The following is a 23,738-nucleotide window of genomic DNA, read 5'->3' as shown; positions in this document are numbered from 1 at the left end:
TCAACATGAATCATTGAACCTTATGCCTAATTTGAGTTATCAAGAAGTACCAGTCCAGATTTAGATCAGAAAATTAAATTATTGAGGAACAAAGAGATTGGTAATGTCAAGGTTCTTTAGCGCAATCATTTGGAAGAAGAAGCAACATGGGAACCGGAGGAGGAAATGAAGCAATGATATCATGATTTATTTGCGAGGTAATGGCAATTTCGGGGACGAAATTGCCTAAGAATGGAAGAATTGTAATGTTCAGACATTCGTATGACCATTATTTATGGTATTATATTATGTTTATTGTGGGACCCTTAAATCCTAATCGTTATTACAATGCAATTTGATTAGGGTTAATTAATTACAGCGGAAAACGAGTTAAAATTTTATTTACAATGAGCCCAAAATAACTTATTTGAAAACTAAAAATAGTATTTCATCTCATCTCATAAAATATGCTCACACATGATCAAAACNTATCCTGGAGTACCTGTCACTGTCCACATACAAAGACAACAACAGCTACAAAGACAACAACAGCCCCTTATGGGGTAAGCAAAGCTCAGTCTGAAACAACCACAATATATACAACAAGTATCTAAACAATTATATACGATATGCAATGCATATATGTCGTGGAGGTATCAGGTCAAATGCTCATCCAATGAGTACATTTCAGATTCAAACGAATCGCTATCAAATCAGTGCTCGAGCTGGAACACCGGCCTCAATCAGGGATACTCGTATGATAGCGTCGACAAAGCACTATCAAATCACAAATCTCAATCAATCATCGGGGCCACTAATGACAATGATTTAAGGGACATATAATGCCAGACATAGCATCGTGTTCACAAACCCCAGAATCAAATCCAATAATAATAGGTATCAAAGGATCATAGCTCAACGTGTATATCATGTATGCCACATCAACTCAACAAATAAGGCATATAGACATGTATTCTCAATCAAATCAATCAAACATATATTATATGATACAGATATCTGTTGTATGTTACTCGATCGCAACATACCTCAATTTTTCGTTTCCAGTTGATGTAGCTTGAAGATATCAGTATAATAATCTATCTACGTTAATAACATACTCATTTCAATCAATAACATCATTCAAAATCAACAATATAAGTTTCAAATATCTTTTGAAACTTTGAAAATTCATATCAAATCAAAATCATAACATAATTCAATTCCGACTTCAAAACTTAGTTTCTTGTCGGATATTCTACCACATATATGAATCTTGACTTCAAATACATGCTATTCCAGCATTTCAATAATTAGAGCTGCTGAACTAGAAGAAACTTACCTCAAAAGGAAGCTCTATACGCGAGGATTCTGAATATATAATTTATTTCGAGTTTGAACAATGTTTCGAGTATATTCGAACGATAGAATTTGGTTTTCTTTCTTTTATCTCGAAGCTTCAGCAAAGTAAATGAAGAAATTTGTACAAAAACTCATCCTTATCATTCTTAAATCGTGTGCAACAGGGTGGTGCGCGCATGTGCACCGGAACTCGTGCATGTGTACGCCTTGTTCTATCCACGCGTGCGGGCCTGCGTAGGTGCACGTCCTATTCTGTCAAAAACACTATTTTAGGTTCCGAATTTGCAAAGGTGGTCAACATGAAAGTTGTAGCTCTATGTCCTATCTTTCATTTGCCACTAACCGCACTCAATTTAGATATCGGGTGCGAGAGTTATGTTCATTCTCCCAAAATGTGTCAATGCAGGAACTGCAATGCACACGATACACTTCGGGATGATTTTACCCATATTTTCAAATGGATTTGAACAAAACTCAAAACATAAAAGTTTTAGTACTATGTATTATCTTTCCAATGAAAGTGGTCTCATGACATTTGGACTAATACTCAGTTAATTATGCTAAAACCCGTAACATGTGTCACTTTTCTATTGCGGTTCAACATACTTTTCAAACACAATTCAATTTCTAATACAATATTTCATTATCACCACCTATTTTCTCACTTTCATTGTCAATTATATACTTTATATACTTAATCACATGATAATTTTATGAATTATTGATAATCAACATAAAATTTACGATAATACGATACACGGTCCTTACATTTATGATTACGAATCCTCAGTGTTTCTTTTATGACTTTTATTTGATGTTTGTTATGGGATATTTGAATTAATGGTGATGTTTGGTTCAAGAAATTGAAATGTGATAGAAGTTTATGTTGATCATTATGATGAGATATGTATAGTTATGGATTTGATGATTTTAACGTGAATTCATGAAGTGTTGTAGGTACAAGGTGAATGGTAATTATTGTTGTTTAAAATGGAATGAAATTGTGGTAGTGGTTACTGTTTTTATCATGGTAAATTGTATTTTGATTAAAACGAGATGAGGTCAATTGAGATGCTAGATAAGACATAGAGCTACAACTTTCATGTTTTCCATGTTCTCAAATTACGATAGGAAGAGGCGTTTCGGAAGCGATTTATGTTGAAATTGTGTGCAGGTTGGCCGAGGAGCCGGCGCTAGGGAGATAAAAGACGACCACCCCAGCGCCTCTTATTGGTTTTGGTGGGATTTTGGTAGAAGAGGCCGCGCTCGGGCGGTAATATCTGACCGCCCGATTGCCGTTGGCCGCTCTAGGGAGGTAAAATTCGACCGCCCCTGAGCACACGGTTTTGTATTTTTGGCTTCCAGGCAGTAAGGTCCGCGCTAGGGGGTAAAACTCGACTGTCCCAGCGCCGTGTTCAACGAAAATCGTGTTTTGAGTTTTAAGGCATAAGATGGGAGGTTGGATTAATTTTATCTCATTTCCCTTCTCTTCTTCTATATTGCTATCGATTTGGGGAAACTTAGGGTTCTTCATTCTTCTTCTTATATTCTCATTAATTCAAGCAATTATCCTCTCCATTGGAATTGGAAACTTAATCTTTCAAGTAAATGGATTATAAGTGAGTAAGTTATTCTTCATTTCATTGGGATATCATTGAAGGTGAAGCTGGGGATTGGTTATTAAGTTCAATATTATGGATTAATGGATGATTATTTGGATTTATGTTGTAGGATCATTATCAAATGAGTAAGATTATCATTTCTTCTAGTGGTTGTAAGTAGAAATCGATTCCTTGCTGCTCACATGATCTTATGCATATGTTGTTGTGTTTTAATGGTTTTAGCTCCTTTCAATTGTTGTACAAATGCTATATATGTAGATATGTATGTATTTTAATTCAAATATATTCATTTTTGTATGAAGGAGCTAAACAATGAAAGACACTTTCAAAGTGTTCGATGAAATGTTTCAATGAAGTTTAATGTGATTAAATGAATGGATTGAAAGTGATAGTAGCGGTATTGCCTCTGGTAATTCTAAATCCACAATGTTATTGGCCAATTAATGATGAAACATGTATTCTCTCACATATTCGTTTATACAAGAGATACATCTCCCTCTCACAGATTCGTTTATACGAAAAGGTTTAATGAATGAATGAACTATCTCAAAGAACTATCAATGCTTCAGTTGATCAATGAAAATGAATACCGTCCTTATGTATTGATATTATATGATTCTTGACGGATGATATTAAATGATGTTACGATGATGTTTATGAAATGATGTTAAGGCTACGTTTTAAAAAGAACTGTATATGTATTTTTTTTATTAACGGTTCTACTTGCTGAGTTTCATAAACTCATTCCAGTTATGTTCATATGATGCAGGTAAGAAAGATTAGGTATGTCTGAATTGTCACAGCAAGAGGAACACATATGCCAAGATATGGAGAAGAAAAGAATGAAATGGTTTTGATGGTTTGATATTTTGTTATAGTTGGACAAAGAAAAACTTTTTGTTGTATTTTGGAAATGGCTATGTTTGGTGGTTGGAAAAAATTTTATTTTGGTTTTTTGGCTTTGGAAAGATAGTTTAAAAGTGTTTGTGAGTATGTGAGATATTTATGGCGTGTTCTATTTTTAAGGAAGTTCTACCAAATTTTTTATAAATGTATACTTTTCTCCAATTAATGTAAAGCTTCCACATTTATATATTTAAATGAGTGAGAGGTGGTACAATTCTCTAATCTATCAATATGCTTTCTCGAGCTACATTTATATAATTAAAGAAATGCAATAACCAAGTTTTCTTATTTTATTTAACAATTGCAATTTGCTCTGAAATGAGGCATGGAAAAGTTACGAAGGAGGGTTCGAGCTCATATTGGTGACGGATTGAGAATTAACTAACCGTGGAATCCTCTATCTTTCGACTTATTGGACTATGACTATCAATATGTACGCAACCCCATATGTCTGCAAGTTTTAGATCTATGGATTATGTTACTCTATTGTTATAAAATCTCATCTCGGTCTCAATTCTAACATATCAAATGACTTCGAAGTTAATCAAGCTTCAAAGATGCAATAAACACAATAACATAATCAAGAATTGCTTAAATACAAAATTCAATTTAAAAAAAAAATCAAAACATAATTGTCTTGGAGTACGATCCTCTAAATCTCAATAGATAGAAAAGAGAATATGGATAAAAGAGGCACTAGTGTTTGTGGTTCTTGTTATTTTTTGAGTTATTCAGGTCTTGCCTCTCTTGAAGTTCTTCGGTCTTCTTTGTCCCCAAGTGGTAGCTCTCCCATCGTCTTTCTCTCAGGTTTTTTCTTTCCTCTTATAATATCCAAAATTCTATCCATTCTACTCTTCTTCGGCCCACCAAATCTGCGCATAATATTATTTCCTTATCGCGTCGTGCTATGGTGGGCTTTTCGCATGCTGGGTAGCTACGTCTTCTATGTCAAGGTGAAAATTTCTCGAGCTCGCGCTAGGGTGGAGGTCTTTGCCCGTCCTACTGAGTCTGACTCTGCACTAACGTTTCCTTATACTTGCACTGGGGCTTGCCAAAATTGCACTCCCTAGCGCGAGATTTTCTTCCTCCATTATTCGGTTTCTTCACAAATTCGTGCTGGGGCACGATCTTTGTTGCCTAGACCTTTTATCAACCACTTGAACTAAGCTTTATGCAAATTTTTAACCTATAAATCAACAATTATGATGACTGCCCTTGCGCATATACTACATCAAAAATGAACGAAGAATGAGAACTCAATACCGTAATATCATGAAAAAACGATCTCAAAACGATGTAATAAAAAATGTATATTTGACACTCATCACATATTATCCAGGGTCAGGTAGTAGGTAAGCGTTTCCAAGGTCATAGAAAAGTTGTGCTTGAGTTTTGGGACCTTTGACATCAAAGGGCTGACGACGGACACGTGTATAGCCTTGGACTCTTAGTAGCTATTGGGAGTAGTCATTAGCTTAGTTAAAAAATTTATATGATATGGTATTCACTTGATCTGTAGGGTTGGAATATAGACCCTGCTTACTCGACATGTCTAGTAGAAATACGTAAGTACTGACTGAGATATCTAGCAAATATGCATGCTTATATGTTTCATTATGTTCCATGATATACATGTTTTTCTGCTTTATTCATATGCAACATATGCATATATTTTATTGAGCATGTATCTATTTCGAGATCATTCCAGTAGGATCGCTCAGCCCTATACTTTTCGATATCTGAGTTGACACCATGAGCCACCGTGATGAATTGGACCAATGCTACGGTAATCTAGTCGAGTGTGTGAGCTACCCAGTGGATATGATCCCATATGGTACTACTCACTCATGGCGCCTAGTCTGAGCAAGATTGATTTGCCCAGTATTCCCAGTCACATCATTTGCATGCACGCATTGGTTTGTATACTCATACTTTATGTGTTGGACGTTAGTTACTCACGTCCTTTGTATTATTTTTGACACCCCATTCGATGAGGCATGTCTTAGGTTGGACGATGCATTCTATAAAGATATTATTCTTATATTTAAGATCTTTATTCTTTTATCCTGTAAGATAATTAGTAGTTATACCCGGGAGAAATCCTTAAGTCAGGTTCCGTAAAGCCTGTAAGGCCTAAGAGCAAGGTAGGAATAAATCTTTGACAATATCTACTAAAATCTTAATGGATAAAATAATAAGATCTTTTACTAAGAATAAAACTTCAAGTAGTAATACTAAGAATAAAGAATTAATTATTTCCGAAAATTTCGAAAAAAATATTCAAATCTGGAAAATACCAGCATCTTCTAATACGAAGATCTATAGATCTAATGGATTTAATTTTAAATCCGATTATATAATTAAAACTATTGAAGAAGCAATTCCTCTAAAAGGAGGATACGATTCATTCAGTCTATTATCTCAAAATCTTGTAAATATTCACAAGCAATCTTACAAATTTATGCATCTGGGAATGATACAAGTAGGTTTAAAACCTCTTACCAGATTAGGCTTAAATACTTCAGCCTTAATTCTAGTACGAGATCAAAGACATAATAAATTCGAAGATTCCTTATTAGGAATTGTAGAGTCCTCATTATGCGAAGGACCAATACATTTTAGTTGTTTTCCTAATTTCTNTCCGATTATATAATTAAAACTATTGAAGAAGCAATTCCTCTAAAAGGAGGATACGATTCATTCAGTCTATTATCTCAAAATCTTTTAAATATTCACAAGCAATCTTACAAATTTATGCATCTGGGAATGATACAAGTAGGTTTAAAACCTCTTACCAGATTAGGCTTAAATACTTCAGCCTTAATTCTAGTACGAGATCAAAGACATAATAAATTCGAAGATTCCTTATTAGGAATTGTAGAGTCCTCATTATGCGAAGGACCAATACATTTTAGTTGTTTCCCTAATTTCCCAATTTCTCTTTCTGATCCAAATATCATGAAAGCCCTCACTTTAAATATAAAGACTGAAGGGTTTGATATGATAGATGGTACATAAAATGTTGTTCTATTATATAGAATTTGTTATAAAGTAATGAATTCAACAATATCTAATTTTAGAATTAATAATAATCAAATTAGTTCAAAAAGAGGAGAAACTACTCTTTTTATAACTGATATTACTAAAAGCAATATTATGATCCCTAGAACAATTAATTGGAATCAGGTCACTCTACCAGAAATATGGAAAATGGAGAATATAGCTCCTTCTATAAAAGAAGAATCTAGAAAACTAGAAAGTATAGTTCAATATGTTGATGGAGATGTTGAAATAAAATTTTCATCTCAAAGACATCTAAGAATTAAACTTCCTGAAGAAAGTAGAAATTTTACTTCTTCTATATCTGATTTTGAGAAAATTAGTATATCTGGTCTTCAAAAGACAAATGATAATGTTTCTCATCCTGAATATAAAGTTGATATTCCTGAATCCAGTACTTCTCGATTTCAAAGAAGTTATTCTGTTAATAATAGAAAATCCNCCCTAATTTCCCAATTTCTCTTTCTGATCCAAATATCATGAAAGCCATCACTTTAAATATAAAGACTGAAGGGTTTGATATGATAGATGGTACAGAAAATGTTGTTCTATTATATAGAATTTGTTATAAAGTAATGAATTCAACAATATCTAATTTTAGAATTAATACTAATCAAATTAGTTCAAAAAGAGGAGAAACTACTCTTTTTATAACTGATATTACTAAAAGCAATATTATGATCCCTAGAACAATTAATTGGAATCAGGTCACTCTACCATAAATCTGGAAAATGGAGAATATAGCTCCTTCTATAAAAGAAGAATCTAGAAAACTAGAAAGTATAGTTCAATATGTTGATGGAGATGTTGAAATAAAATTTTCATCTAAAAGACATCTAAGAATTAAACTTCCTGAAGAAAGTAGAAATTCTACTTCTTCTATATCTGATTTTGAGAAAATTAGTATATCTGGTCTTCAAAAGACAAATGATAATGTTTCTCATCCTGAATACAAAGTTGATATTCCTGAATCCAGTACTTCTCGATTTCAAAGAAGTTATTCTGTTAATAATAGAAAATCTGACTCTCCTACTTTTTCTGATATGGGATATAATGTTATGGTTATTAATAATAATGACTTTATTCAGAAAAGTTTAGAAAAAATTAAAAATCTAAATAAGAAAAAATGGTTTTTAAGTTGTTTAAATTCAAAACAACAAAATCTATATTCTTCAAGATATTTAAATTGGATTGAAGAAACTAAATCAAATTTAAATTTTTTCAAATGGCTAGAAAATTTATATTTTCCAGCAAGAAGTAAAATATTTCCAAAATTTACAGATGAGTCTTTTATAAACACTCTTGAATCAACATATAGATTATATGTTCATGAAACTGGAGAAGAATCTTTTGAAATTCATCCTCCATTCACTACTTTACAAATTAAAAAAGGTAATAAAGAAATTTATGCTGCTCCTATAAAATCTGAATTAGGGCAGAGTAATTTTGACCACATAATTCAACAGAATAATTTTACCAATCTTACTTTACATTCTTTAAGAAATCAGACCACCCGAATTGAAGAAATTTTATCGAAATCTAAACAAGGAATTCCTAGTGGAGAAAATTCAAAAACTTTGATGAAAAAACCTTCTCCTAATCTTAAAAAAGAAAATTTTCTTTTAAGTTCTAAAAAAGATGATGATTTTATGGAAGGTCTAATAGATCGATTACAAAAAATTAATATCAAAGAAAAAAGTTCTGTGTCGGTAATTACCAAAACTGAACAAATTGAAAGTTCTTCTAGTTCCTCTGAAGATGAAATGCAGATTAATAAAATGCATAAAGTATCAATAGTAAAACCTTTTTATAAAAAGGCTACACCTGTTGATCTTCAAATTGAAGAGAAAAAAGATAATGTTCAGTTTAACAGAGAAGCCATTACTGAATGGAATATAGATGGAAAATCTGAATATCAGATTAAAACTGTTATTAAACAAATGTTAATATACTCTTCTGCCGTAAAGATAAAAGGTAATAATGATAGGCAAATTGCTCAAGCCATTATTACTGGTTTCACTGGCCAACTTCAAGGTTCGTGGGATTTTTATCTTTCTAAAGAAGCAAAGAATCAAATTCTTAATTCTTCTATAATTGATCCTAATGGAAGAGAAGAATTTGATGCTGTTAATACACTTATTTATACAATTCTATCTAATTTTATTGAAGCTAATGAACTTCAATTAGATAGATCTCAAGAGCAATTAATGAATTTAAGGTGTCCAACACTAACTGAATTCAGATGGTATAAAGATGTTTTTATGACCAAAGTTTTAACCAGAAATGATTGCAATGCAAATTTTTGGAAAGAAAAATTTATTTCTGGACTTCCAGTTCTCTTTGCTGAAAGAGTCAAAAATAGGTTAAAATCAAAATCTTCAACAAACTCTATAGATTGGAGTTTACTCACCTATGGTGATTTATCTGCAGAAATAACTGCAGAAGGAATTACTCTTTGCAGTGACATCAAGTTAAAGAGACAACTTGATATGCAAAAAATAGAAAATCGAAATATAATTGGAGACTTTTGTGAACAAATTGGTTTTCAGCCAATACAATATCCTAAAAAGGATAAGAAAAGAAAAAGATTTCCTTTTAAAAAGAGGAAACATTACATAAAAGATAAAGAAAATCCGAAGAAATATTCTAAGAAAAGGTTTAAAAAACCTATAAAAAATGATTCTACTAAAGTTCCAGTATGCTGGAAATGTGGAAAAATAGGACATAAAGCTAATAAATGTTATGTCAAGAAAAAGATTAATAATCTTAATATAAATAATGAATTAAAAGAATCATTGATAAACATTCTTCTTAATAAAGAAGAAGATTCAAAACAAAAAGATTTTTATATTAATATTATTGATAAACTATCAGAATATTCTAATAGTAGTTCAGATAATGATTCTGAAATATCAGAAAATAAAATATGTGATCCAGATTGTGATTGTGATACTTGTCTCATAAATTTTATGGGATTTGCAGTAAATGTTATATCAAATGAAGAAACTTTCATTTTAGATCTTATAGATCAAATAACTGATCCTATAGAAAAAAAGAAAAGCTATAGAACATTATTTAAATATGGCAAATCATAAGCCTACTAAACTTGTACAAAATACGGTACAAGAACATGAATTATATTCTTACAATAAAATATTAGAAAAGGCTAAACAAAAAGAAAGAGAGCCTACTATTTCTGAATTAAAAGGAGAAATAGATCAGATAAAATTTGAAATAAAATATTTAAAAGAAAAAGTAAATACTCTTAGTATTAATAATCACACTTGGGAAAAAGATTCTACTTCTGAAGAAGAAGAAGAAATTTTACCTAAAGATGAAAACGATCATGAAATAAATCAAATGGTATGGGTCAATAAAATTGATCAAATTATTTCTCAAAAATGGTACTCAAAAGTAACATTAATTATTAATAAAAAAATTTAAAATTACTATTGAAGCATTACTAGATACATGTGCTGAAGTAAATTGCATCAGTGAAGGAATTGTTCCTTTTAAATATTATAAAAAACTACTCAATTTATATCAGCTGCTAATAAGCAACCTCTCATAGCGAATTACAAATTGTCTGATGTGGCAATATGTAATTCTGGAGTTTGTTTAAATACGTCTTTTATTCTCATTAAAAACATATCTACTCCTGTGATTTTAGGAACTCCATTTTTTCAAATTTTGTTTCTTATTAATAAAATTAATGAAAAAGGTTTATATACCAATATTAAAGAAAATAATTTATTTTTTCCATTCACCACTATACCTGTTTCAAAATCTATTAATATTTTACAAAAAATAGTAAATAATAAAGAAAATTTTGTTACTTCATTGAAAGAAGAAATTCTTTTTAAAAATATTAAAGAAAAAATAAATTCTGAAAAAATTCAAGAGAAAATAAAAGTTATTTCTGAAACCATATCTAAAGAGATATGTGCTGATGTTCCTAATGCTTTTTGGAATAGGAAAAAACATCAGGTTAATCTCTCTTATACAGATGATTTCAATGAGAATAAAATTCCTACTAAAGCTAGACCTATTGCTATGGGGCCTAGACTTTTAAAATATTGTAAAGAAGAAATAGATAGTCTTCTTAAAAAAGAATTGATTAGACCAAGTAATAGTCCTTGGAGTTGTCCAGCATTTTATGTAGAAAATGCAGCTGAAATTGAAAGAGGAGCTCCAAGACTTGTTATTAATTATAAACCGCTTAATAAAATATTAAAATGGATAAAGCATCCATTACCAAATAAGAGAGATCTACTAAATAGATTATTTAAAGGAAAAATATTCTCTTCTTTTGATTTAAAATCAGGATTTTATCAAATTCTTCTAAAAGAATAAGATAAATATAAAACAGCTTTTACTGTACCATTTGGACATTATGAATGGAATGTAATGCCATTTGGTTTAAAAAATGCGCCAATGGAATTTCAAAATATAATGAATGAAATTTATAATTCATATATAGATTATATCTTAGTATACATAGATGACGTCCTTATATATTCTGACAATATTGATCAGCATTTTAAACATCTTAATATATTTATTCAAGCTACTAAAAGAGCTGGTTTAGCAGTAAATCAGAAAAAAGTAAAACTTTTTCAAACTAAGATAAAATTCTTAGGACATTACATTGAAAATGGAATAATGATTCCTATAGAAAGAGCAATAGTCTTTGCTGATAAATTCCCTGATAAAATCACTGATATAAATCAATTACAAAGATTTCTTGGAAGTCTTAATTATATAGGAGATTTTTATAAAAATCTCGCTCAAGATTGTAAATTATTATTTCAAAGGTTGAAGAAAAATCCTCAACCATGGACTGATAGTCATACTTTAGCAATTCAAAAAATAAAAGAAAGAGTTAAAGAACTCCCTTGTTTATCTATTGCTAATCCTGAAGCTTTTAAAATAGTTGAAACAGACGCCTCCGATATAGGATATGGAGGAATACTTAAACAAAAAATAGATAATACATCTAAAGAAATTCTTGTTAGATACACTTCTGGAACTTGGAATAATACTCAGAAAAATTATTCAACAATAAAGAAAGAAATTCTTTCAATTGTTAAATGTATTATAAAATTTGAAAGTGATCTTTTAAATAAGAAATTTCTATTAAGAGTTGATTGCAAATCTACAAAAGATATTCTTTTAAAAGATGTTAAAGTAATAGCATCTAAACAAATTTTTGCTAGATGGCAAGCTATATTAGCATGTTTTGATTTTGATATTGAACATATCTCTGGAAAATCTAATTCTTTACCAGATTTTCTAACCAGAGAATTTTTGCAGGGATCAACCTTGGCAAACGGTTCTAAAGAGACCAGCAACCGGAAAAAAGCCGATGAATAAACCACCTTTTAAAAGAGGTGCAACTGTTCCTCAGCCTAATATGGCTACTATTGATGAAGAGAAATTCGATCCTATTAAAGAATTCACAGATGATCCAACTGCATATGACATACATTATTATAATAATGCCATATTTGCCTTAAAAGGCTCCAAAGAGGAATTAAAATATCCCTACTTAATTTCAGGATGTCTTAATTGTTGTCCTGTTGATAAAGACCTAAAAGGTTTATCACCAATTCATATAGCTCAAAGCTATTTAATCAAAGATTTACAACCCTTATTAGGGAGAAAAACTCGTGACTATTTTGAAACCATTTTAGTAGAAACTGGATCAGTTGAAATACAACATATGGATCGCAATCGCAATTTTGCATTTTCTAAAATGATAATAAAGAAAATTATTCCAACGGCCAATTGGGGGTTACCTCTTGGTCAAGCTAGGCAATTAAACACTTTTCAAGCAATGCCAAATATGTCTAATTATCATGATTATATCATGGCATGAGATACAACTCTTATTTATGAGAATTCTCAACGTAAACATTCTTGGTGGATAAAATTCCAATTAGATGATATTCATCAATTCATACCTACATGGTTCAAAACTTTCTTTTTCTCATGGGGGGTAATGCCCTCTATTCTTCCTAAAAATGTTAAAAACATATGGATTAAGTTCCAACAAGCTAATCCACATTTTGATGGAATGACTGCCATGATCCAGTTCGCAATAAATTATAATGTTCCCTGGATTATAAGATGGGAATATGGTCTTCAAGATATGACTAAAGAGAAGTTTGATATCAATTTTGCCTCTACTATTCTAATTAGAAAATTTTATTAAAATGGTGGGGTAAAGAAGACTTTTTTGGAGAAGAAAAAGTCTATGATAGGCAAGGGGTAATAGCTCTTGGACCGGCCAGAGAAGCTATGAGAAAAATGAATCATGACACCCCTATTCATACCACATTACTTAAAGAACTTTTCCAACATCTGGACAAGGATACCATTACTTCTATGTTTTCAGAAGTATTTGGAGAAAAATCAAATTTATCTACACAAGCATCTACTTTCTCAACAGGAAAAGAAAAAATGGAAGATGATACTCCTATGACAGAAACTAATGAGGATGATCAAGACGCACAAGACCCTTATGATGGGGAAGATCTTTTTGCATTACTTAATGCATAAGACAGTAGTGAATGAGCTGGATGCACACTGCTGATTAGCTGGATGCCATTTTAGATTAATAATCTTTTGTAAATGTTACCCTTATCTTTTAGGGTGTACGTGTTATGTTTGTATTGGTTTAAGTTATAGTGGGTGTACTGTTTGAAGTTTTAGTGGGTGTACTGTTTGCTTTTTGTATCTATAAGAGGAGTGGTTGCCCTCTGTGAACCACACACCGAAAAAACCTTAGTTTCTCTCTAAATAAAAGAAGTTTGCGAGCAATCTCTTCAAAGTTCTACTTTCATCTTTAGATTCCAGAATTCCAGAATTTCAATATGTAAGTATAAGTCTTACAATTATATTTATGATCCTCCCTTCGATTATATTATGCCATCTACAAATTATCTTATAAAATTAAAAAGAAAAATTAAATTAATAAAATCTCAAATTGAGATTCTTGAGAATCAATTAAAAGATCCAGAAGTTAATCTTGTTTATAAACAGTGGTTTACTTATTCTCATCTGGAAAGATCCAAGATTACCTTAAAGGCTTACGAAAAACAGAGCTCACAGCTAGCAGCTTAAAGCCGAAGATTTGAGGATTTAGTAAAACTTAAACCTTTATTAAGGTTATCTGTTTGTAAGGCCATCAAAGAAAAATTAAATTAATAAAATCTCAAATTGAGATTCTTGAGAATCAATTAAAAAATCCAGAAGTTAATCATGTTTATAAACAGTGGTTTACTTATCTTCATCTGGAAAGATCCAAGATTACCTTAAAGGCTTACGAAAAACAGAGCTCACAGCTAGCAGCTTAAAGCCGAAGATTTGAAGATTTAGTAAAACTTAAACCTTTATTAAGGTTATCTGTTTGTAAGGCCATCAAAGAAAAATTAAATTAATAAAATCTCAAATTGAGATTCTTGAAAATCAATTAAAAGATCTAGAAGTTAATCCTGTTTATAAACAGTGGTTTACTTATTTTCATCTGGAAAGATCCAAGATTACCTTAAAGGCTTACGAAAAACAGAGCTCACAGCTAGCAGCTTAAAGCCGAAGATTTGAAGATTTAGTAAAACTTAAACCTTTATTAAGGTTATCTGTTTGTAAGGCCATCAAAGAAAAATTAAATTAATAAAATCTCAAATTGAGATTCTTGAAAATCAATTAAAAGATCTAGAAGTTAATCCTGTTTATAAACAGTGGTTTACTTATTTTCATCAGGAAAGATCCAAGATTACCTTAAAGGCTTACGAAAAACAGAGCTCACACCTAGCAGCTTAAAGCCGAAGATTTGAAGATTTAGTAAAACTTAAACCTTTATTAAGGTTATCTGTTTGTAAGGCCATCATAGTGGTATCAGAGCCATTGTAATTGAAGAAATTCTTCTATAAAGATTTTATTCTTATTTTTAAGATCTTTATTCTTTTATTCTGTATGATAATTAGTAGTTATACCTGTGAGAAATCCTTAAATCAGGTTCCGTAAAGCCTGTAAGGCCTAAGAGCAAGGTAAGAATAAATCTTTGACAGTATCTACTAAAATCTTAATGGATAAAATAATAAGATATTTTACTAAGAATAAAACTTCAAGTAGTAATACTAAGAACAAAGAATTAATTATTTCCGAAAATTTCGAAAAAAATATTCAAAACTGGAAAATACCAGCATCTTCTAATACGAAGATCTATAGATCTAATGGATTTAATTTTAAATCCGATTATATAATTAAAACTATTGAAGAAGCAATTCCTCTAAAAGGAGGATACGATTCATTCAGTCTATTATCTCAAAATCTTTTAAATATTCACAAGCAATCTTACAAATTTATGCATCTGGGAATGATACAAGTAGGTTTAAAACCTCTTACCAGATTAGGCTTAAATACTTCAGCCTTAATTCTAGTACGAGATCAAAGACATAATAAATTCGAAGATTCCTTATTAGGAATTGTAGAGTCCTCATTATGCGAAGGACCAATACATTTTAGTTGTTTCCCTAATTTCCCAATTTCTCTTTCTGATCCAAATATCGTGAAAGCCCTCACTTTAAATATAAAGACTGAAGGGTTTGATATGATAGATGGTACAGAAAATGTTGTTCTATTATATAGAATTTGTTATAAAGTAATGAATTCAACAATATCTAATTTTAGAATTAATAATAATCAAATTAGTTCAAAAAGAGGAGAAACTACTCTTTTTATAACTGATATTACTAAAAGCAATATTATGATCCCTAGAACAATTAATTGGAATCAGGTCACTCTACCAGAAATATGGAAAATGGAGAATATAGCTCCTTCTATAAAAGAAGAATCTAGAAAACTAGAAAGTATAGTTCAATATGTTGATGGAGATGTTGAAATAAAATTTTCATCTAAAAGACATCTAAGAATTAAACTTCCTGAAGAAAGTAGAAATTCTACTTCTTCTATATCTGATTTTGAGAAAATTAGTATATCTGGTCTTCAAAAGACAAATGATAATGTTTCTCATCCTGAATACAAAGTTGATATTCCTGAATCCAGTACTTCTCGATTTCAAAGAAGTTATTCTGTTAATAATAGAAAATCTGACTCTCCTACTTTTTCTGATATGGGATATAATGTTATGGTTATTAATAATAATGACTTTATTCAGAAAAGTTTAGAAAAAATTAAAAATCTAAATAAGAAAAAATGGTTTTTAAGTTGTTTAAATTCAAAACAACAAAATTTATATTCTTCAAGATATTTAAATTGGATTGAAGAAACTAAATCAAATTTAGATTTTTTCAAATGGCTAGAAAATTTATATTTTCCAGCAAGAAATAAAATATTTCCAAAATTTACAGATGAGTCTTTTATAAACACTCTTGAATCAACATATAGATTATATGTTCATGAAACTGGAGAAGAATCTTTTGAAATTCATCCTCCATTCACTACTTTACAAATTAAAAAAGGTAATAAAGAAATTTATGCTGCTCCTATAAAATCTGAATTAGGGCAGAGTAATTTTGACCACATAATTCAACAGAATAATTTTACCAATCTTACTTTACATTCTTTAAGAAATCAGACCACCCGAATTGAAGAAATTTTATCGAAATCTAAACAAGGAATTCCTAGTGGAGAAAATTCAAAAACTTTGATGAAAAAACCTTCTCCTAATCTTAAAAAAGAAAATTTTCTTTTAAGTTCTAAAAAAGATGATGATTTTATGGAAGGTCTAATAGATCGATTACAAAAAATTAATATCAAAGAAAAAAGTTCTGTGTCGGTAATTACCAAAACTGAACAAATTGAAAGTTCTTCTAGTTCCTCTGAAGATGAAATGCAGATTAATAAAATGCATAAAGTATCAATAGTAAAACCTTTTTATAAAAAGGCTACACCTGTTGATCTTCAAATTGAAGAGAAAAAAGATAATGTTCAGTTTAACAGAGAAGCCATTACTGAATGGAATATAGATGGAAAATCTGAATATCAGATTAAAACTGTTATTAAACAAATGTTAATATACTCTTCTGCCGTAAAGATAAAAGGTAATAATGATAGGCAAATTGCTCAAGCCATTATTACTGGTTTCACTGGCCAACTTCAAGGTTCGTGGGATTTTTATCTTTCTAAAGAAGCAAAGAATCAAATTCTTAATTCTTCTATAATTGATCCTAATGGAAGAGAAGAATTTGATGCTGTTAATACACTTATTTATACAATTCTATCTAATTTTATTGAAGCTAATGAACTTCAATTAGATAGATCTCAAGAGCAATTAATGAATTTAAGGTGTCCAACACTAACTGAATTCAGATGGTATAAAGATGTTTTTATGACCAAAGTTTTAACCAGAAATGATTGCAATGCAAATTTTTGGAAAGAAAAATTTATTTCTGGACTTCCAGTTCTCTTTGCTGAAAGAGTCAAAAATAGGTTAAAATCAAAATCTTCAACAAACTCTATAGATTGGAGTTTACTCACCTATGGTGATTTATCTGCAGAAATAACTGCAGAAGGAATTACTCTTTGCAGTGACATCAAGTTAAAGAGACAACTTGATATGCAAAAAATAGAAAATCGAAATATAATTGGAGACTTTTGTGAACAAATTGGTTTTCAGCCAATACAATATCCTAAAAAGGATAAGAAAAGAAAAAGATTTCCTTTTAAAAAGAGGAAACATTACATAAAAGATAAAGAAAATCCGAAGAAATATTCTAAGAAAAGGTTTAAAAAACCTATAAAAAATGATTCTACTAAAGTTCCAGTATGCTGGAAATGTGGAAAAATAGGACATAAAGCTAATAAATGTTATGTCAAGAAAAAGATTAATAATCTTAATATAAATAATGAATTAAAAGAATCATTGATAAACATTCTTCTTAATAAAGAAGAAGATTCAAAACAAAAAGATTTTTATATTAATATTATTGATAAACTATCAGAATATTCTAATAGTAGTTCAGATAATGATTCTGAAATATCAGAAAATAAAATATGTGATCCAGATTGTGATTGTGATACTTGTCTCATAAATTTTATGGGATTTGCAGTAAATGTTATATCAAATGAAGAAACTTTCATTTTAGATCTTATAGATCAAATAACTGATCCTATAGAAAAAAAGAAAAGCTATAGAACATTATTTAAATATGGCAAATCATAAGCCTACTAAACTTGTACAAAATACGGTACAAGAACATGAATTATATTCTTACAATAAAATATTAGAAAAGGCTAAACAAAAAGAAAGAGAGCCTACTATTTCTGAATTAAAAGGAGAAATAGATCAGATAAAATTTGAAATAAAATATTTAAAAGAAAAAGTAAATACTCTTAGTATTAATAATCACACTTGGGAAAAAGATTCTACTTCTGAAGAAGAAGAAGAAATTTTACCTAAAGATGAAAACGATCATGAAATAAATCAAATGGTATGGGTCAATAAAATTGATCAAATTATTTCTCAAAAATGGTACTCAAAAGTAACATTAATTATTAATAAAAAAATTTAAAATTACTATTGAAGCATTACTAGATACATGTGCTGAAGTAAATTGCATCAGTGAAGGAATTGTTCCTTTTAAATATTATAAAAAACTACTCAATTTATATCAGCTGCTAATAAGCAACCTCTCATAGCGNACTTCTGAAGAAGAAGAAGAAATTTTACCTAAAGATGAAAACGATCATGAAATAAATCAAATGGTATGGGTCAATAAAATTGATCAAATTATTTCTCAAAAATGGTACTCAAAAGTAACATTAATTATTAATAATAAAAATTAAAATTACTATTGAAGCATTACTAGATATAGGTGCTGATATAAATTGCATCAGTGAAGGAATTGTTCCTTCTAAATATTATAAAAAACTACTCAATTTATAACAGCTGCTAATAAGCAACCTCTCATAGTGAATTACAAATTTTCTGATGTGGCAATATGTAATTCTGGAGTTTGTTTAAATACGTCTTTTATTCTCATTAAAAACATATCTACTCCTGTGATTTTAGGAACTCCATTTTTTCAAATTTTGTTTCTTATTAATAAAATTAATGAAAAAGGTTTATATACCAATATTAAAGAAAATAATTTATTTTTTCCATTCACCACTATACCTGTTTCAAAATCTATTAATATTTTACAAAAAATAGTAAATAATAAAGAAAATTTTGTTACTTCATTGAAAGAAGAAATTCTTTTTAAAAATATTAAAGAAAAAATAAATTCTGAAAAAATTCAAGAGAAAATAAAAGTTATTTCTGAAACCATATCTAAAGAGATATGTGNTTGTTTCTTATTAATAAAATTAATGAAAAAGGTTTATATACCAATATTAAAGGAAATAATTTATTTTTTCCATTCACCACTATACCTGTTTCAAAATCTATTAATATTTTACAAAAAATAGTAAATAATAAAGAAAATTTTGTTACTTCATTGAAAGAAGAAATTCTTTTTAAAAATATTAAAGAAAAAATAAATTCTGAAAAAATTCAAGAGAAAATAAAAGTTATTTCTGAAACCATATCTAAAGAGATATGTGCTGATGTTCCTAATGCTTTTTGGAATAGGAAAAAACATCAGGTTAATCTCTCTTATACAGATGATTTCAATGAGAATAAAATTCCTACTAAAGCTAGACCTATTGCTATGGGGCCTAGACTTTTAAAATATTGTAAAGAAGAAATAGATAGTCTTCTTAAAAAAGAATTGATTAGACCAAGTAATAGTCCTTGGAGTTGTCCAGCATTTTATGTAGAAAATGCAGCTGAAATTGAAAGAGGAGCTCCAAGACTTGTTATTAATTATAAACCGCTTAATAAAATNTCAGGTTAATCTCCCTTATACAGATGATTTCAATGAGAATAAAATTCCTACTAAAGCTAGACCTATTGCTATGGGGCCTAGACTTTTAAAATATTTTAAAGAAGAAATAGATAGTCTTCTTAAAAAAGAATTGATTAGACCAAGTAATAGTCCTTGGAGTTGTCCAGCATTTTATGTAGAAAATGCAGCTGAAATTGAAAGAGGAGCTCCAAGACTTGTTATTAATTATAAACCGCTTAATAAAATATTAAAATGGATAAAGCATCCATTACCAAATAAGAGAGATCTACTAAATAGATTATTTAAAGGAAAAATATTCTCTTCTTTTGATTTAAAATCAGGATTTTATCAAATTCTTCTAAAAGAATAAGATAAATATAAAACAGCTTTTACTGTACCATTTGGACATTATGAATGGAATGTAATGCCATTTGGTTTAAAAAATGCGCCAATGGAATTTCAAAATATAATGAATGAAATTTATAATTCATATATAGATTATATCTNAGGAAAAATATTCTCTTCTTTTGATTTAAAATCAGGATTTTATCAATTTCTTCTAAAAGAATAAGATAAATATAAAACAGCTTTTACTGTACCATTTGGACATTATGAATAGAATGTAATGCCATTTGGTTTAAAAAATGCGCCAATGGAATTTCAAAATATAATGAATGAAATTTATAATTCATATATAGATTATATCTTAGTATACATAGATGACGTCCTTATATATTCTGACAATATTGATCAGCATTTTAAACATCTTAATATATTTATTCAAGCAATAAAAGAGCTGGTTTAGCAGTAAATCAGAAAAAAGTAAAACTTTTTCAAACTAAGATAAAATTCTTAGGACATTACATTGAAAATGGAATAATGATTCCTATAGAAAGAGCAATAGTCTTTGCTGATAAATTCCCTGATAAAATCACTGATATAAATCAATTACAAAGATTTCTTGGTTGTCTTAATTATATAGGAGATTTTTATAAAAATCTCGCTCAAGATTGTAAATTATTATTTCAAAGGTTGAAGAAAAATCCTCAACCATGGACTGATAGTCATACTTTAGCAATTCAAAAAATAAAAGAAAGAGTTAAAGAACTCCCTTGTTTATCTATTTCTAATCCTGAAGCTTTTAAAATAGTTGAAACAGACGCCTCCGATATAGGATATGGAGGAATACTTAAACAAAAAATAGATAATACATCTAAAGAAATTCTTGTTAGATACACTTCTGGAACTTGGAATAATACTCAGAAAAAATTATTCAACAATAAAGAAAGAAATTCTTTCAATTGTTAAATGTATTACAAAATTTGAAAGTGATCTTTTAAATAAGAAATTTCTATTAAGAGTTGATTGCAAATCTGCAAAAGATATTCTTTTAAAAGATGTTAAAGTAATAGCATCTAAACAAATTTTTGCTAGATGGCAAGCTATATTAACATGTTTTGATTTTGATATTGAACATATCTCTGGAAAATCTAATTCTTTACCAGATTTTCTAACCAGAGAATTTTTGCAGGGATCAACCTTGGAAAACGGTTCTAAAGAGAGCAGCAACCGGAAAAAAGCCGATGAGTAAACCACCTTTTAAAAGAGGTGCAACTGTTCCTCAGCCTAATATGGCTACTACTGATGAAGAGAAATTCGATCCTATTAAAGAATTCACAGATGATCCAACTGCATATGACATACATTATTATAATAATGCCATATTTGCCTTAAAAGGCTCCAAAGAGGAATTAAAATATCCCTACTTAATTTCAGGATGTCTTAATTGTTGTCCTGTTGATAAAGACCTAAAAAGTTTATCACCAATTCATATAGCTCAAAGCTATTTAATCAAAGATTTACAACCCTTATTAGGGAGAAAACCTCGTGACTATTTTGAAACCATTTTAGTAGAAACTGGATCAGTTGAAATACAACATATGGATCGCAATCGCGATTTTGCATTTTCTAAAATGATAATAAAGAAAATTATCCCAGCGGCCAATTGGGGGTTACCTCTTGGTCAAGCTAGGCAATTAAACACTTTTCAGGCAATGCCAAATATGTTTAATTATCATGATTATATCATGGCATGTGATACAACTCTTATTTATGAGAATTCTCAACGTAAACATTCTTTGTGGATAAAATTCCAATTAGATGATATTCATCAATTCATACCTACATGGTTCAAAACGTTCTTTTTCTCATGGGGGGTAATGCCCTCTAATCTTCCTAAAAATGTTAAAAACATATGGATTAAGTTCCAACAAGCTAATCCACATTTTGATGGAATGACTGCCATGATCCAGTTCGCAATAAATTATAATGTTCCCTGGATTATAAGATGGGAATATGGTCTTCAAGATATGACTAAAGAGAAGTTTGATATCAATTTTCCCTCTACTATTCTAATTAGAAAAATTTTAATAAAATGGTGGGGTAAAGAAGAATTTTTTGGAGAAGGAAAAGTCTATGATAGGCAAGGGGTAATAGCTCTTGGACCGGTCAGAGAAGCTATGAGAAAAATGAATCATGACACCCCTATTCATACCACATTACTTAAAGAACTTTTCCAACATCTGGACAAGGATACCATTACTTCTATGTTTTCAGAAGTATTTGGAGAAAAATCAAATTTATCTACACAAGCATCTACTTTCTCAACAGGAAAAGAAAAAATGGAAGATGATACTCCTATGACAGAAACTAATGAGGATGATCAAGACGCACAAGACCCTTATGATGGGGAAGATCTTTTTGCATTACTTAATGCATAAGACAGTAGTGAATGAGCTGGATGCACACTGCTGATTAGCTGGATGCCATTTTAGATTAATAATCTTTTGTAAATGTTACCCTTATCTTTTAGGGTGTACGTGTTATGTTTGTATTGGTTTAAGTTATAGTGGGTGTACTGTTTGAAGTTTTAGTGGGTGTACTGTTTGCTTTTTGTGTCTATAAGAGGAGTGGTTGCCCTCTGTGAACCACACACCGAAAAAACCTTAGTTTCTCTCTAAATAAAAGAAGTTTGCGAGCAATCTCTTCAAAGTTCTACTTTCATCTTTAGATTCCAGAATTCCAGAATTTCAATATGTAAGTATATGTCTTACAATTATATTTATGATCCTCCCTTCGATTATATTATGCCATCTACAAATTATCTTATAAAATTAAAAAGAAAAATTAAATTAATAAAATCTCAAATTGAGATTCTTGAGAATCAATTAAAAGATCCAGAAGTTAATCATGTTTATAAAAAGTGGTTTACTTATCCTCATCTGGAAAGATCCAAGATTACCTTAAAGGCTTACGAAAAACAGAGCTCAGAGCTTAGCAGCTTAAAGCCGAAGATTTGAAGATTTAGTAAAACTTAAACCTTTATTAAGGTTATCTGTCTATCCAGTTATCGTTTTTCACAGTTTTACTCTGATTAAGTTTATTTGCTCAAGTTAATTGCATGCTTACTGGTGATACCCCCGTAGGAGCATGACCCGGGAAACTAAACGGTATGCAGAGTACTTTCCTCAGGATCCGGGTAGGGTGATGCCCATAATATTCTTTCCTTGGGTAATCAAGAGCCCGGGCCCTCGTACAAGCTCGGGCCCTCGTACAAGCTCCTAGGAACTTCTACCCGGGCTACCTTGAGATGTGTGCCACACTCGAGTGCATCAGTATGGGCTATCTTATCTGTCAGAACAAGATGGGTTTGGTGTGTTAGAAAAGTCATCAGAAGCAGGGCATGGGCAGCCGCTTTGCCATACTTAGCAGGTGGGCACTGAAAACAAGGTAATCATGGGATTTTCTCCTATAAATAGCAGATATCAATCTCATTTACAGATCCTGGAATTTTTCACTCTCAAGCACTCATGTATATCACAATATACAAGCCATTTAACCTTTCTTCTTCACCTGCTGACTTAAGCATCCGAGTGGCTACGTCGGATACTCTTCCGGC

At 30.1% G+C, this 23,738-nt stretch overlaps 1 protein-coding gene and 1 long non-coding RNA gene across 2 annotated transcripts in view; one reads left to right on the top strand and one right to left on the bottom strand.

Moving 5' to 3' along the window:
* Nucleotides 1-2,727: 2,727 nt before the first annotated feature.
* On the top strand, nucleotides 2,728-4,038 carry LOC140975187 (uncharacterized). Its single transcript, XR_012174917.1, has 3 exons — nucleotides 2,728-2,942; nucleotides 3,070-3,112; nucleotides 3,730-4,038. It is a non-coding gene; the product is annotated as an uncharacterized lncRNA (long non-coding RNA).
* A 454-nt stretch (nucleotides 4,039-4,492) lies between these two features.
* Nucleotides 4,493-23,738, bottom strand: part of LOC140975059 (pumilio homolog 12-like) — a 54,830-nt gene continuing 35,584 nt past the window's right edge. Inside the window, exon 5 of the mRNA XM_073438553.1 lies at nucleotides 4,493-5,092. Within this exon, the coding sequence (XP_073294654.1) occupies nucleotides 5,060-5,092 (33 nt within the window). The 3' untranslated portion in view covers nucleotides 4,493-5,059. The remainder of the gene's footprint in view (nucleotides 5,093-23,738) is intronic.

The sequence above is a fragment of the Primulina huaijiensis genome, chromosome 4 (assembly GCF_012295235.1).
Source record: "Primulina huaijiensis isolate GDHJ02 chromosome 4, ASM1229523v2, whole genome shotgun sequence".
Classification (NCBI taxonomy): domain Eukaryota; kingdom Viridiplantae; phylum Streptophyta; class Magnoliopsida; order Lamiales; family Gesneriaceae; genus Primulina; species Primulina huaijiensis.
Note: the sequence above shows the minus strand (reverse complement) of the source record. Positions and strands in the feature narration are given on the sequence as shown.